The sequence below is a fragment of the Peromyscus maniculatus genome, chromosome X (assembly GCF_049852395.1).
Source record: "Peromyscus maniculatus bairdii isolate BWxNUB_F1_BW_parent chromosome X, HU_Pman_BW_mat_3.1, whole genome shotgun sequence".
Classification (NCBI taxonomy): Eukaryota; Metazoa; Chordata; class Mammalia; order Rodentia; family Cricetidae; genus Peromyscus; species Peromyscus maniculatus.
Window position 1 is genome coordinate 15,397,983 of NC_134875.1, and position 12,764 is coordinate 15,410,746.

The following is a 12,764-nucleotide window of genomic DNA, read 5'->3' on the forward strand; positions in this document are numbered from 1 at the left end:
AAAACAAAGGATGGTTCTAAAGTAGACCCAAGCTTCTTGATCAAGGCCTTCCCTCTGCAGCCTGAATACAGTCTTGGATGTACCACTGTAAACAGTCCAGAGATGTTCTCAAAGAGGCAGGATTGACTTTAGAAATGTAAGGCTCTTGTCTGCAGGAAAAGGTTTCCAAGTTAAATTGTTTTCATTTCCTCAAACTGGTATTTGGCCCTGGGCATCTACACACTTGAAAATGTTAGACTACCTTGGATGGCACTAACTCTCAGGCCTGAACTAGCCTGAACAAACTTCAAATTTTGCCACCCTCTCCATGTGCCAGCAAGCACCTACACAGATCTAACCATCCCTATCCAGAATGCCCAAAACATCCTTTCCAAAAGGATGTGTATTAATCAGGCCTGCGCCCCTGAAAAATTTCTCCCATGATTCATTAGTGAAGAGTCAACACAGGACAGCCCTTCCCCCGCTCCCTCTACCAGTAGCTAGCTCTAAAGCACAACGCCAAAAGTTCTCTTTGCAGATGAGGCCCTTGGAACACCCGACTTCTCCAGCAGTGATGGGAGGAAAGGAGATAGATAGGCAATGAACTATATACCTGGAGTTTGCCAGGCTAGGCCTGCCCGAATCCAAATCACCAGTGTTTTACAAATAGCTCACCAACGATAGGTCCTGCTCTGCCCCAAGTCAAGCCAGCTGCTTGTCTTTCCTGGGTTGGAGGGACCTGGAAGTCCCTGAGGGAGAGAGAAGGGGCTCCTCTGGGTGAAGTTTCCAACTGAAGCCAACAAACGGCGCTCTTGTCCCGCCATGGGTCCTCGGATCCCCTGGCTCGACCCCAATCTGAGGGAGTCTTAATGCTCCTGGGAGCGTTGGGGGATGGGGAGGAGGCACTTGGCCCAGTTCCTAGTCTGGGCTCTTCGTGTTGCCCACCGAATCCCGGAGGCCCCTAAGGCTAAGAGTGTTGCTGAGCGCGCTCTTTTCCCCCTGTGTTTTGCTTGCTGTTGTTAACGGATACGGGGTGTATAAGTTGAAGACTCTGCAGTTCAACTGGAGCCACTAGGGTTATGATACCTGCTCAGACACTTCTGCCGACCCTCAATAAAAGTAACTTGACTGGTGTCTTAATCTTCATTGCCGGGAGGGCTTCCGCCACCCCGCCCCCAATCTCCCCAGGCCCACAAAAGTGACTCTGCTTGTCTGTTGAAACAATAATTTGTAATAAGAAAGTTTTCTTCTACGGGTTTTGAAGGGAATTTGGTGCAGCACTTATTTGATGTTATGTAGCCCAGCCCAGGGCCACCAGACGGAGGTCAGTTTAATCCCAACCACCTCAGAGAAGCTGAGAGAGTGAGAGAAGGTGCCTGATCCTACCAAGAGACCTCCGTAAATCTGGTAGGATGTAATGTGAAAATGAGCTCACTTAAACCAGGACAAGGTGTGATCAAACGACAAGCAGCTAACCTGCTTCTGGGAGCAACAGGGGACCAGCCCCACATCCTCTGCCTTGGGAAATATGCAGCTCAGGCGCTGTCACCACAACGGCTTACTTGGGTCCTAAAACTTGGAAAGAATCCTGACATCTGTCAGGCTACTGGACGCCAGGCTGCGCGTCGGTTGGGTAGTTTCCTAAACCGCTCTTCACTTAGCAACAGCCTCCGGGGCCCAGAAAAACCTAGAGAGGGCATGAAGAGGGTGGTGGGCGGGCAGGGGCCAGTGCACATCGGCTTTTTAGGGGACCTTGTGTGTGCCTAAGAAAATCTGAGTCTGTCAGCCAATTTACCAAGAAAACAAGTGCAGGTGGGGTTTGCTGAATCATTCTGTTTTTTGAGACTTGTTTTTCAGCACAGCTGTGCGCGTGCGCAAGCACAAACACACTAACATATATCCCCGCACAGAATCTTTCCAGAGACTTAAACCCCCTACACCCACCTAATTGACTGATATCCTTGACAGGAAACTACTCAGACCAGGTAGAATGCAAATTTAAAAAGGAAGGACTCAGGACCACAAACTTCCTGGAAGTGATACCAGCTGGAAAGTGAGATTCTGGTGCTAGCGGTCCGTCTGGCCACGAAAGGGCTGAACTGGTCTGAGTCCTGCAAATGTCGGCGGCTTTTTAATTAGTGCAAGAGAGAGAGACAAGCCAGGGGTGCAGGCATCCAAAATCACCTCATTTTTGCATTATCGCTGAAAAACTAGAAGCCTGGCATCCCTCCGCATATATGTTTAAGTCTTAAGCTTTCCTTGGGAGTCCCCACCTTTCCACCAAGCTAAAGGAAGAGGCGGGAATCCAAAACTGCGCTGACACCTTATTTCGATTTCTGCCACATCTGCCCAGATGGCTTCCCATTCCCTCCCTCAGGCGGCTCCGAGAGTTTCGAACGCCATGCCACTTGCTTGAGTTGGCAGCAGAGAATGTCCAGGTTCCCTCGCTCAGCAGCTGGGGTTTCTCTAGCCGCTAGTCCTCGGCAGATAACCCGACAAAGTGCCTGAAGGTCCAGCTCTGTTTTTCTGGGCTTCGGTCAGAAAGGCTGTAAAACAAGAAAGGAGAAGCGAAGTCTGTTAGCATAGCCAGCTCAAGGGGGAGGCGGCGCGGTTGCGCGCCGAGAGCGGCTCACAGCGGTCGCGGCAGGTGCGTGGTTAGAGGAGGGGGCCCGGCGGTCCACCCGGAGCAAGGCCTCGGCTCAGCTCCGGCCACCGCACACACAACCCCCCCCCCCCCGCAAAAAAAAAAAAAAAAAACTTTTCTTTTACTCCGAGAGGCTCCGTGTTGCCATGAAAACGGATTTTCCAAGGGGCCCGACCCTCCCCCTCAGGAGCATCGGACTGGAAAACCCGAAATGGCCAGACAGCAGAGACAAAAAGGGGCCTCTAAGCGGGGGCCCGGAGCGAGAAAGTGGAGGGCCGTTCGCCCTTTCTGTCCCACACACGCTCCCCACGCCACCTCGTGTGAGCGCCTCCCCCAGGGCCCAGGCAGAGGGCCACTCCCCACTGGCACTTGCAAACCCCCCGGAGAGCCTCACCGCCAGGTGCGCTCGCCGTCTCCCGCCCCAGTCCCTGACCCTCTCTCGGGGTGGAGGGTTCGGGCAGCCAGCAACCAATTAATTCCAAGGAGGGCTCTTAGAGGCTCAGCCTAGCGCACCTCCGTTATGTATTGCATGTCCCAAGCATGCCTGGGCTGCTGGCGGTCCCCAGTGTCTTCAGCGCTGGCAACCGCAACGGTTGCAGGTCCTCGGTGCAGACAGCGGGAAGATTTTCAGGCTGGCCCTGGGATGGGGCGCTGGTCAGCCTTGTCAAGGCTGCAAAGTTGTTTTCTGAACCCCGCGGGCGCTCCTCTGCCCCTCCCCCCCAGCTCTATTCGCGCGCCCTCTTCCCCTCCTCCCTCACCTCCTCGGGTTTCGTTCTTTCAAACTTTTTGAGACCCTAATTGGTGGTCTCGGAGCGGGTCTCAGGGGCTCCCGCCTCCTGAATAACTCTCATCACGTCACTCGACCCAAGAAGGGTACGGAGGGTGAACTAAAGGGCTCCCCGAACTTTTTTTTTCCTCCAAGCTGGGCCATAGGGGGCTCGGTGTTGATTGGCCAGGGCTCATCACGGCGAGCCTGTCAATCACGGGGCCCACGGGTGGGGAGGGGCGGACCGAGCCCCAACCCTCCCGGATTGAGCAGGTATATAAAGAGGCCGGGCAGACTTCCTGGGCAGGCTGCTAATGCGACCAGCTCGAGAGAACGCATCAGGTGAGAGAAGCCCGCGCGTTCCCGCCGACTTCGCGCGGAGCACTTCCGCAAGCCTGCCCTTCCCGCTCGAGCCGCCGGTCCCCCGGCCCCCAAGCGCCACTCCGACGGAGTCCCCTGGCCTTTTCACCGTGGCCGCTCCAGCCCCTGGAGCGCCTTCTCCTCCCGCCACGCTGGCGCACCTTCTTCCCGCCCCGGCAATGTACAGCCTGCTGGAGACTGAACTCAAGAACCCCGTAGGGCCGCCCACCCCGGCCGCGGGCACCGGCGGCCCCGCAGCCCCAGGCGGTGCAGGCAAGAGTAGCGCGAACCCAGCCGGCGGCGCGAACGCAGGCAGCGGTGGCGCGAACGGCGGTGGCGGTGGCAGCGACCAGGACCGCGTAAAGCGGCCCATGAACGCTTTCATGGTATGGTCCCGCGGGCAGCGGCGCAAGATGGCCCTGGAGAACCCCAAGATGCACAACTCCGAAATCAGCAAGCGCTTGGGCGCCGACTGGAAACTGCTGACCGATGCTGAGAAACGACCGTTCATCGACGAGGCCAAGCGACTGCGTGCCGTGCACATGAAGGAGTACCCGGACTACAAGTACCGGCCGCGCCGCAAGACCAAGACGCTGCTTAAGAAGGACAAGTACTCCCTGCCCGGCGGCCTCCTGCCCCCGGGCGCCGCCGCCGCCGCGGCCGCCGCCGCCGCTGCCGCTGCCGCCAGCAGCCCAGTGGGCGTGGGCCAGCGCCTGGACACGTACACGCACGTGAACGGCTGGGCCAACGGCGCGTACTCGCTGGTTCAGGAGCAGCTGGGCTACGCGCAGCCCCCGAGCATGAGCAGCCCGCCGCCGCCGCCGGCGCTGCCCCAGATGCACCGCTACGACATGGCTGGCCTGCAGTACAGCCCCATGATGCCACCCGGCGCCCAGAGCTACATGAACGCCGCCGCCGCTGCCGCCGCCGCCTCGGGCTATGGGGGCATGGCGCCCTCGGCCGCGGCCGCTGCAGCCGCCGCCTACGGGCAACAGCCAGCCACCGCCGCCGCTGCGGCCGCTGCCGCCGCCGCCATGAGCCTGGGCCCCATGGGCTCCGTGGTGAAGTCGGAGCCCAGCTCTCCGCCGCCCGCCATCGCTTCGCACTCGCAGCGCGCGTGCCTTGGCGACCTGCGCGACATGATCAGCATGTACCTGCCACCTGGCGGGGATGCGGCTGACGCCGCCTCTCCGCTCCCGGGCGGCCGCCTGCACGGCGTGCACCAGCACTACCAGGGCGCCGGGACTGCAGTCAATGGAACGGTGCCGCTGACCCACATCTGAGCTCCCGCCTGCGCTCCTAGCTCTTCGCCCCCACCCTGCCCCACACCCCCACGTTGGGACGCCTTGTTGTTTAGCTTTGCTTGCCTGGGACTGTTGCCTTGTACCGAAGATGAGGAGAACCGAAAGTTTTGCTGTAGCTGTCGGGTTTTGTACAAAAGCAAAAAGTCAGGAGCGGCGGAAATGGGACTTTGTAGAGCCGCCGGCTTCTGACCGCTGCCCCTCCCTCCCCCTTTGTAGGCTGGGAATCGCTGTGATGTTTGCGAAGAAAATGCAGCCCCTTTCTCCTCTTCCCGGGTTCCTAGGTTCTTATGTTGCATTTGAAAATGTTGTCTTGTTAGTTTGCTATTAATCGAAGAGTGAGTGAAGTTGACCCAAGAACTGCAATGCCTCCACCCCCCACCCCCGTCGTATTGCTTCTGTTTTCCTGGTTTTTTTTTGGGGGGGGGGGCTGGCCGCGCCAAGTGACGCGACAGTTAAAGCCAATGTTAATTTATAGCCAGGTGTGCGTGTGTTTCCCGCCTCGCCGCCCCTGGCCGCGGGACAGCTTCTGTCCAGTGCGCATTTAGGCTGTTGAGTTTGTGATTTCTTGCAGTGATCTGTTTGCTATTTCGTCTTGCTAATGTGTTCTTTCGTTTGGGTGGTGGGGAGGGGGTTATTTTGTTCCAGGTTTTTTCAAGATTTTACTCTTAATTCCTAAATGAGAGATCAATAAATTTTATAACCAACATGCTGGCGTCCTGATAATTTTGTGGGCCCGAAATTTTAAGTGCAGATTGGGAGGGAGAAAAACACTTAATTTTACAATTTGAATTTGCAGACCTGGTACTGAGTAGGGCTCAAGTGGGGTGAACATGACCAGAAATGATTTCTTTTAAAGTACTGGAGATCCAAGCTACAACAGCTCCCCTCCAAATACTCTTAAATGAGAAATAGTCTCAAGTGGAGGAAAAGGTTTGTCTTCTGGGAGCGCCTAAGCAGGAGCCGGCCCATGCTACCTGAGCTCCACACCCCGCGTGCAGCCGTGCACTTGTTGATTGCGGCGGTGAGAGCATTCAGGGATTGATTGTCTACTTCCGCAGCCATGCGGGGCGGGAGGCAGACACCTGCGGCCAGGAAAACTTCCCCAAAGCGGGCCGCTTACTTCTGTGCACTGGGGCGGGAAGATACTTGAGCTGAGTTTGAAGTATTTACAAAACGAAAGCCCTTCAGAAATCTCAGTGATCGTATTTAAAATAAATGGTTACAGACGTCCCCATCAGGAAATAAATACTTCCACCGTGGTAGCTGAAATGGAGGTGTGAATATTCAACGCTGGAAGATTTTGTTTTAAAAGTTACGCTGTAGATGTGTAAAAGAGTTCTAGAACTCCTCCCAAGGCTTGCTTTTAACTTGTCAAAGCAGTTTGCTTATTTATTTTCTAGAAAGGCTCCCTCTCATCTTGAGCCCAGGACTTGTTTTTTATTCCCTTTCCCCGTACTTTCCTCCAACCCATAACCATTGATCATTCCATTGTACTCCCTCAAGGGTCCTTCCTTTCGCATGGAGCCCTAGCGTATCTGTTTGGGGCCTAGGAAGAAAACAAATAGAACCCGTGTTTTTTTACCCTCTCCTCAGCTGTTTGAGGTGATTTCCTTAATCCCTTTAATCCTGTTACCTCGCTATCCCAGAATAACTAAACTCGGCTTTTCCAATAAGCTTGGCCTGGTGCACTGTTTTTATCCTCATCCACTCCTGACCACAGGTTTCTTTGCTTGCGGTCTGTTGGGACCCTAGGCGACAGAGTCCTCTGTAAATTGGTCCGAATTCCACGTTTCCAGCCGGCTTCCTTTGTGTGGACTAGCCATTCACCTGCGGGTCTGGGCGGGCCTCAGGGGGAGGGGCGGGGGGTTTCTGAGGCTTCGGGGGTCGTGCCCGCTTTTTACACACCACTGCAGATCCTGGAGACTAAAGCCACCCCGCCTCTCCAAGAAAGGTCGGGTCTCCCTGGGAAGGCAGCACCAACCCTCCTCCGAAGACGTTTGCACAATCCTCCCCACCCCCCGCACCCCATCCCCCACTGTCCAGCATGGGGTAGGAGGGGGCCAGCGTTGATTTACAGATGCAGTCCCATTGCCCTCCTTGCAGGGCTCTTCCTGGGCCTGCTGTGTTCAGGCTGGGCCTCTTACCTCCAGACCTCAATCCCCTCTTGACCGGTGGGAGCTTCCACCCTTTACTGCAGTGATTGGCGCAAAGCCACAGGCTGCTTGGTGGGCGAGCCTCCCCCACTTCCAAAGTCCCAGTGGGAAACCTGTCAGACCTACCACCCTATTCCAATCTTTCAGTCTTTGGCCTTAAAGAAAATATCTGCCTAAGGTTACTCTAGATTTTGGTCTGAAATGACTACAGGAAAGGGTGGGGTACAAACAAGCAATGCCCCCCACTGAGGGGGCGGTGGCAGAGGGGGAATAAACTCTGACATGGCTTCTTTGGAAGAGCTTATTGTGCTGCTGCCTTCTTAGAAGTGCCAGGGTCACCCTTTCAGCATGTCGCACATACTGCTCACTCTCTCTAAGTATCCATGGCTTTGTGCTCCACTTTGTCTGATTTCCAAATTGCCTTTAAGAAGAGAAAAGATTTCATCAATCAGCACATTTGGAGGATTTAAATACAGATGAAAGATAATGTTTTTAAACTTCAGCCATAGGGAAGGGAACTAGAATGAACTAGAATGAAGCTTCCATTCTCTAGCCCAAAATTTTCACACCAGAAACTGTTCTCCCCTACACTAGTCTACCAGGGTGACTGCTCCTTAATCTGTTTTTTATAGAGTCGAGGTTCTGATAAGGCTTCATTTAAAACGAGGGCTCTGCTGCTGCTAAAACAGCAACAAACTCAAAATCTGCCAAGACTCCAATCCCTCCTGCTTTCTCTGGCTGGGTTTGTCACCAAAAGGGGAAATGACAGTGCTCAAGGTTGCCTAGCTGGTTCCAAATACAGCCCAGTGGAAGCAGCTTCTCAGACCCTGGGGAAGGATTCTCCTCACTATGCCTGTCTGCCACAAAAGGAAGCTAGAATCCAAGAACTCACAGCCAGCCCCAGCTGCTTCTGCAGCCCAAACTCCAGCGAGATGTCTGGCGAAGAGAGGGAATTCCTGACATGGTGACACTTAGGCACTGCTTGGGCAATGGTAGAAACTAGGGAGACAGCCAGGAAACACATGCATCCAAAGTCTTCGAGTTTCCCTGCCAGGACCATACCGACTTTTGGTGGAAATTATCCTTCTAGAGATTTGCCTTCCTGTCCTGTGACTATATAATTTCCCTTATTAATTACCCACCTGGAAGTCCACAGGGGTGGGGCTAGGTGTTCCAAGTGCACACAAAGGTTGATAAACGACCTTGTCTGTCATAGCTGCTCTTATACTGCTTATATGTTATAACCACCGTAAGTGTCCAGGAAAAGGGGAAAGAGTAATTACATTTAAAAAAAAAACGGCTGTTGTACAGTTATCAAAATCATTTATGGAGTGGCTTTAATAATACCGAGTGAAGAGAACAAGATGCCAGAACTCTTATTTAGCATGCATGACTTTGACTATTAAAAAAAAAAGTATATATGACAGGGAAAGATGCAAAAAGTCCAGGGTAGTATTATAAATACTGGCGAGTCTTCCTTATACTTTCCATTTTTTCTCTAAAATGATTGTATTTCTGTTATCACCAGAAAAGGCAGTTTTAAAATATATGCCTTCCTCATCGTGAATACTGAAATGCGCCTCTTTGTGAAAGAATGTTCAAGCCTTTCCTTCAGCTGTTTTGAGGGGAAGGAGGGGGGCAGGGAGCCCCAGGAGTAGTAATCCCCTAGCTTTCCTCCCAGCTGAGGCTGCAGTTAACAGAGGCAGGAGGGGCACCAGAGTAACCCCCTGCCAGGTCCCCTCGGAAGAAAGCTGGAGCAGAAGCAGATTAGTGAGTGGCTCATCATTCTTCAGACTCACTCACTGGAGAAAAAGACCTCCTTTGGAGACATGCCTAACAGCCTTGGATTGTACGGAGCAGGGGCCACTGAGGTACCCCAAGATCCATGATCACAGGTGCTCCAGCAGCTTTTGCTGCCCTCTTGGGAGGGGCAGAGAGCAAGCCCAGGAATGGGATCCTGGCTAGGGGAATAAGAGAGTAGGTGAGCAGCAGATAGCAATGAAATGGAATATGTTGGGTCTTTTCTTCCCATTGCCATCTTCATCCATCCCACCCCTCACTGCATGACCTGTTCTCTGGTCTTCCACTCTGCCCTCTAGCATATGCGCATAAATCCTATTATGGCATTTCCTTTCTCAAATAACTTTCCGGTGGCTTCCAGTGGAGAGCTTTTAGGGGGAAAAAAGTCCTAACTACTCCAAAGTTTTGCATGATCTAGTTTCTTTCTATCTTTCTGAGCTTCCCTCCTTCTATTTCTACTGTTCCCTTCCTCCCAGTAGGCAGGATTCCTTTGAGAAATGTTTGTCAAACAAACAAATTGTGATTCCTAGTGTTGTCATTAAAAAAAAAATTCTGAAATCTAGTAACTTGTAAATACTTGTTAGATGCAGCACATATTTTATGTTTCGCCTTAATCAGATTTCCTTTGTTCCTCCACATCAAACACAGACTGCCTTACAACTAATAAACTTACTACCAAAAATGTATGTTCTTCCCATCTCGGGGCTTCTGAGCTTCCTGTTTTCCTTTTGCTTGGAATATTCTTTCTCAAGCTCTACCCTCAGACTGTCCAACATTCTTCAGGAAAAAAAAAAATCTCAGTTCAAGTATCACCTCTTCTGGGAAGCCTTCCATGATGCCTACATCTTCAATGTGCACCAGCTTCTTGTTATGAGCTCTCCCAGTATTCACTGCCTCTACTAAGCACTGTGTGTGTGATAATTGTACATTTGTGCGATTATGTCTGATGTCTCCCTCCTATTATGTAAATTCCATGACGGCAAAGACCGTGTCTAGTTTGCATGGCAGGCTCTCAAGAATATACAGGAAGTATTTACTGCATATTTAAGAAATGACAGTTCTGCAGGCTTGAAGTCACAGTATCAGTGTAAGGTGTTCAATGTGATGGGCGTACTGGTGTATTCCTGTAATCCCTGCATGTATGAGGCAGTGGCAAGAGGATCAGGAGTTCGAGGCCAGCCTGGTCTACAAAGCTAGTCCAAGGACAGCCAGGGCTACACAGAGAAACCCTGTCTTGAAAAACAAAACAAAACAAAAACAAAGCCAAAACAAACAAACAAAAAAATGGGAAGGAAGAAGACAAGGGGGGGGAGAAGAGAAATCAGGACTGAACTTAAAACTTAGGCTCTATCTCTCTCCACCTGTGAGCTATTGAGGATGTCACTTCCTGTACACTTCAGTTTCTACTGGTGTCAAGTGGGGTTTGTGAAGATTCAATGGAGCAGAGCTCCAGGAGCTGAGCAGTACCAGGCACACAGCCATTATGCATTGTAAGTTGACTGTTACTGCATTTCTCAGTAATGTTTGCTGACACTTGTGAAGGAGCTGGTCAGACCTGTACATATAGTTTGCTGGTTTGTTTGAGACAGGGTTTCTCTGTGTAGCTCTGGGTGTCCTGGAACTTGCTCTGTAGACCAGGCTGGCCTTCAACTCACAAAAATTGACCTGCCTCTGCCTCCCGAGTGCTGGGATGAAAGGAGTGCACCACCAGTCAGAGCCCATACTTTTAAGGTCAGTAGTGAAGCTTCTCATGTTGAGACCTGTAATTGGGATGGGAAGATAAAAAATAAAACTTCACACTAAATGAGGAGGGGGAAATTTCTACATGGCACCAAAAGCATAAATACAATGATAATGTATAAATCAGGGCTGGCAAGACGGCTCAGTGGGTAAAGGTGCTTTCGACCAAGCCTAATGACCTGAGCTCAGTCCCAAAGAGTCACGTGGTAGAAGGAGAGCACTGACTGCAAAAAGTCCTCTGACCTCTACACGTGCATGCATGCACCCCACCTCACATGCATGCAAAATAAATAAATATTTTAAAGCAGACACATTAGACTTTATCAACATAAAAAAAATAGGGTGTTTTATTTGTTTGTTTAGTTTGTTTGTTCCAGAGGGAAGCATCAAGAAAGTACAAAGGAAGACAACACACAGAATGGAAGAAAATATGTGCAGGTGATAAATCTGGTCAGGGGTTTACTTAGATCAGGCAAAGACTCCTAAAATTCAACAACACTAAGACAACTACTTTTAAACAGCAAAGGATTGGTTTTAGGCTTTTTTTTTTTTTCCAAAAGAGAATATACAAACGGACACAGACACACACCATTAGTCAGTAGGGAAATGCAAATGAGGTGTTACCACTTCACATGCCCTACAATGGTTATAAAAATAGTTCAAAAAACAGACAATACAAGTATTGCTGAGGATGAGGAGAAATTGTAATCCTTATATAGTACTGATGAAAGTGAAAAAAAAAAAAAAACACCTTTGGAAACAGTCTGGCAGTTCCTCCAGGGGTTAACCAAACTTTACATAGCAGTCAGTAATTCCACACCTAGGAAAAGTCAGGGAAAGGAAACACGCATGTCCATATAGGATGTATACACCAATATTCTATCAGTATTATTAATATTACTCCAGTGTGATAAACAATGTACATATTTATTTGCTAATTAGGCATAAATCCAGTGTAGTTTTTGTGAAAGACATGTTGTGGGATATTTGTACAATGTCTGAAGATGTGTTACTGTGATTAGTGTAATAAAAAGTTGGACAGCCAATAGCTAGGCAGGGGGTATAGGCAAGATTTCTGGGGAGAGAAAGGAAGAGGAGGAAGAATCTAGGCTTTCAAGGAAACTCCAAGACACAGAGGGAGTGGGAAATACAGAATGAAAGAAAGGTAAAAGGCCACATGATAAAATGTAATTTAACAGAAATGGGTTAATTTAAATTATACGAGCTAGTTGGGGACAAGTCCAAGCTAAAGGCCAAACTTTGATCATTAATAATAAGTCTCTGTGTCATTATTTGGGGGGCTGTTGATCCAAAAATAGTCTGACAACAAAGCTTACTACAAGGTGGGGGGAAGGAAGAGGGAGAAAAAATTGAAAACAACAAATGGGGTGTCAGTGTCAGAGGGAAAGAGAAGTCAATTAAAGCAGCTCCTAATGATCAAAGATGGAACCATTTGAACAAAAAATGATTAAAGAATACTGAACTATAACCCAAAGTATAATTTTCCAGGTGCTCAGACTGATGGACATTGAAATAACTAAATAAGCAGGTAAGGAGAAGAGAACAGTCTGGGCAGAACAATTCCAAATAATGTGTATCACTAGTCTGGCCTCAGGGAGGTGGAATATAAATGCCTACTTCTGAAGTTCAGGCTCCTGATGACCACTTTTCAAAGAATAGAGTAAGGGAAGGGAGGACATGTAACAGCATAGTAAAAAAGTCTAACAAACATGACCTCCACCACACTATCAAAGTCAATATCAATTATTGATAAATAATACATGCCCTTTATCCAGTACACTGAGAACTCTACTTGTTGCCTCCCCCCACCCCCCGCAAATTCATAATCCTAGGCTAATCCTGAGCAAAGCATCAGATTTTTTTCCCCAAACAGGGTCTCACTATGTAGTTCTAGCTGTCCTGAAATGCACTCTGTAAATCTCGAACTCACAGAGATTGTCTGCCTCCCAAGTGCTGGGATTAAAGGTATGTGTAGTGGGTAGCTGTTCCAGCTTTGA

The 12,764-nt window shown here is 50.3% G+C and overlaps 1 protein-coding gene across 1 annotated transcript; it reads left to right on the forward strand.

Annotated features, from left to right (window-relative positions):
- The first annotated feature begins 3,635 nt into the window (after positions 1 to 3,635).
- Sox3 (SRY-box transcription factor 3) lies at positions 3,636 to 5,757 on the forward strand. The gene has a single exon (XM_042269437.2). The coding sequence runs from the start codon at positions 3,704 to 3,706 to the stop codon at positions 5,030 to 5,032; it is 1,329 nt and encodes a 442-aa protein (XP_042125371.2). The 5' UTR covers positions 3,636 to 3,703; the 3' UTR covers positions 5,033 to 5,757.
- Positions 5,758 to 12,764: the final 7,007 nt, after the last annotated feature.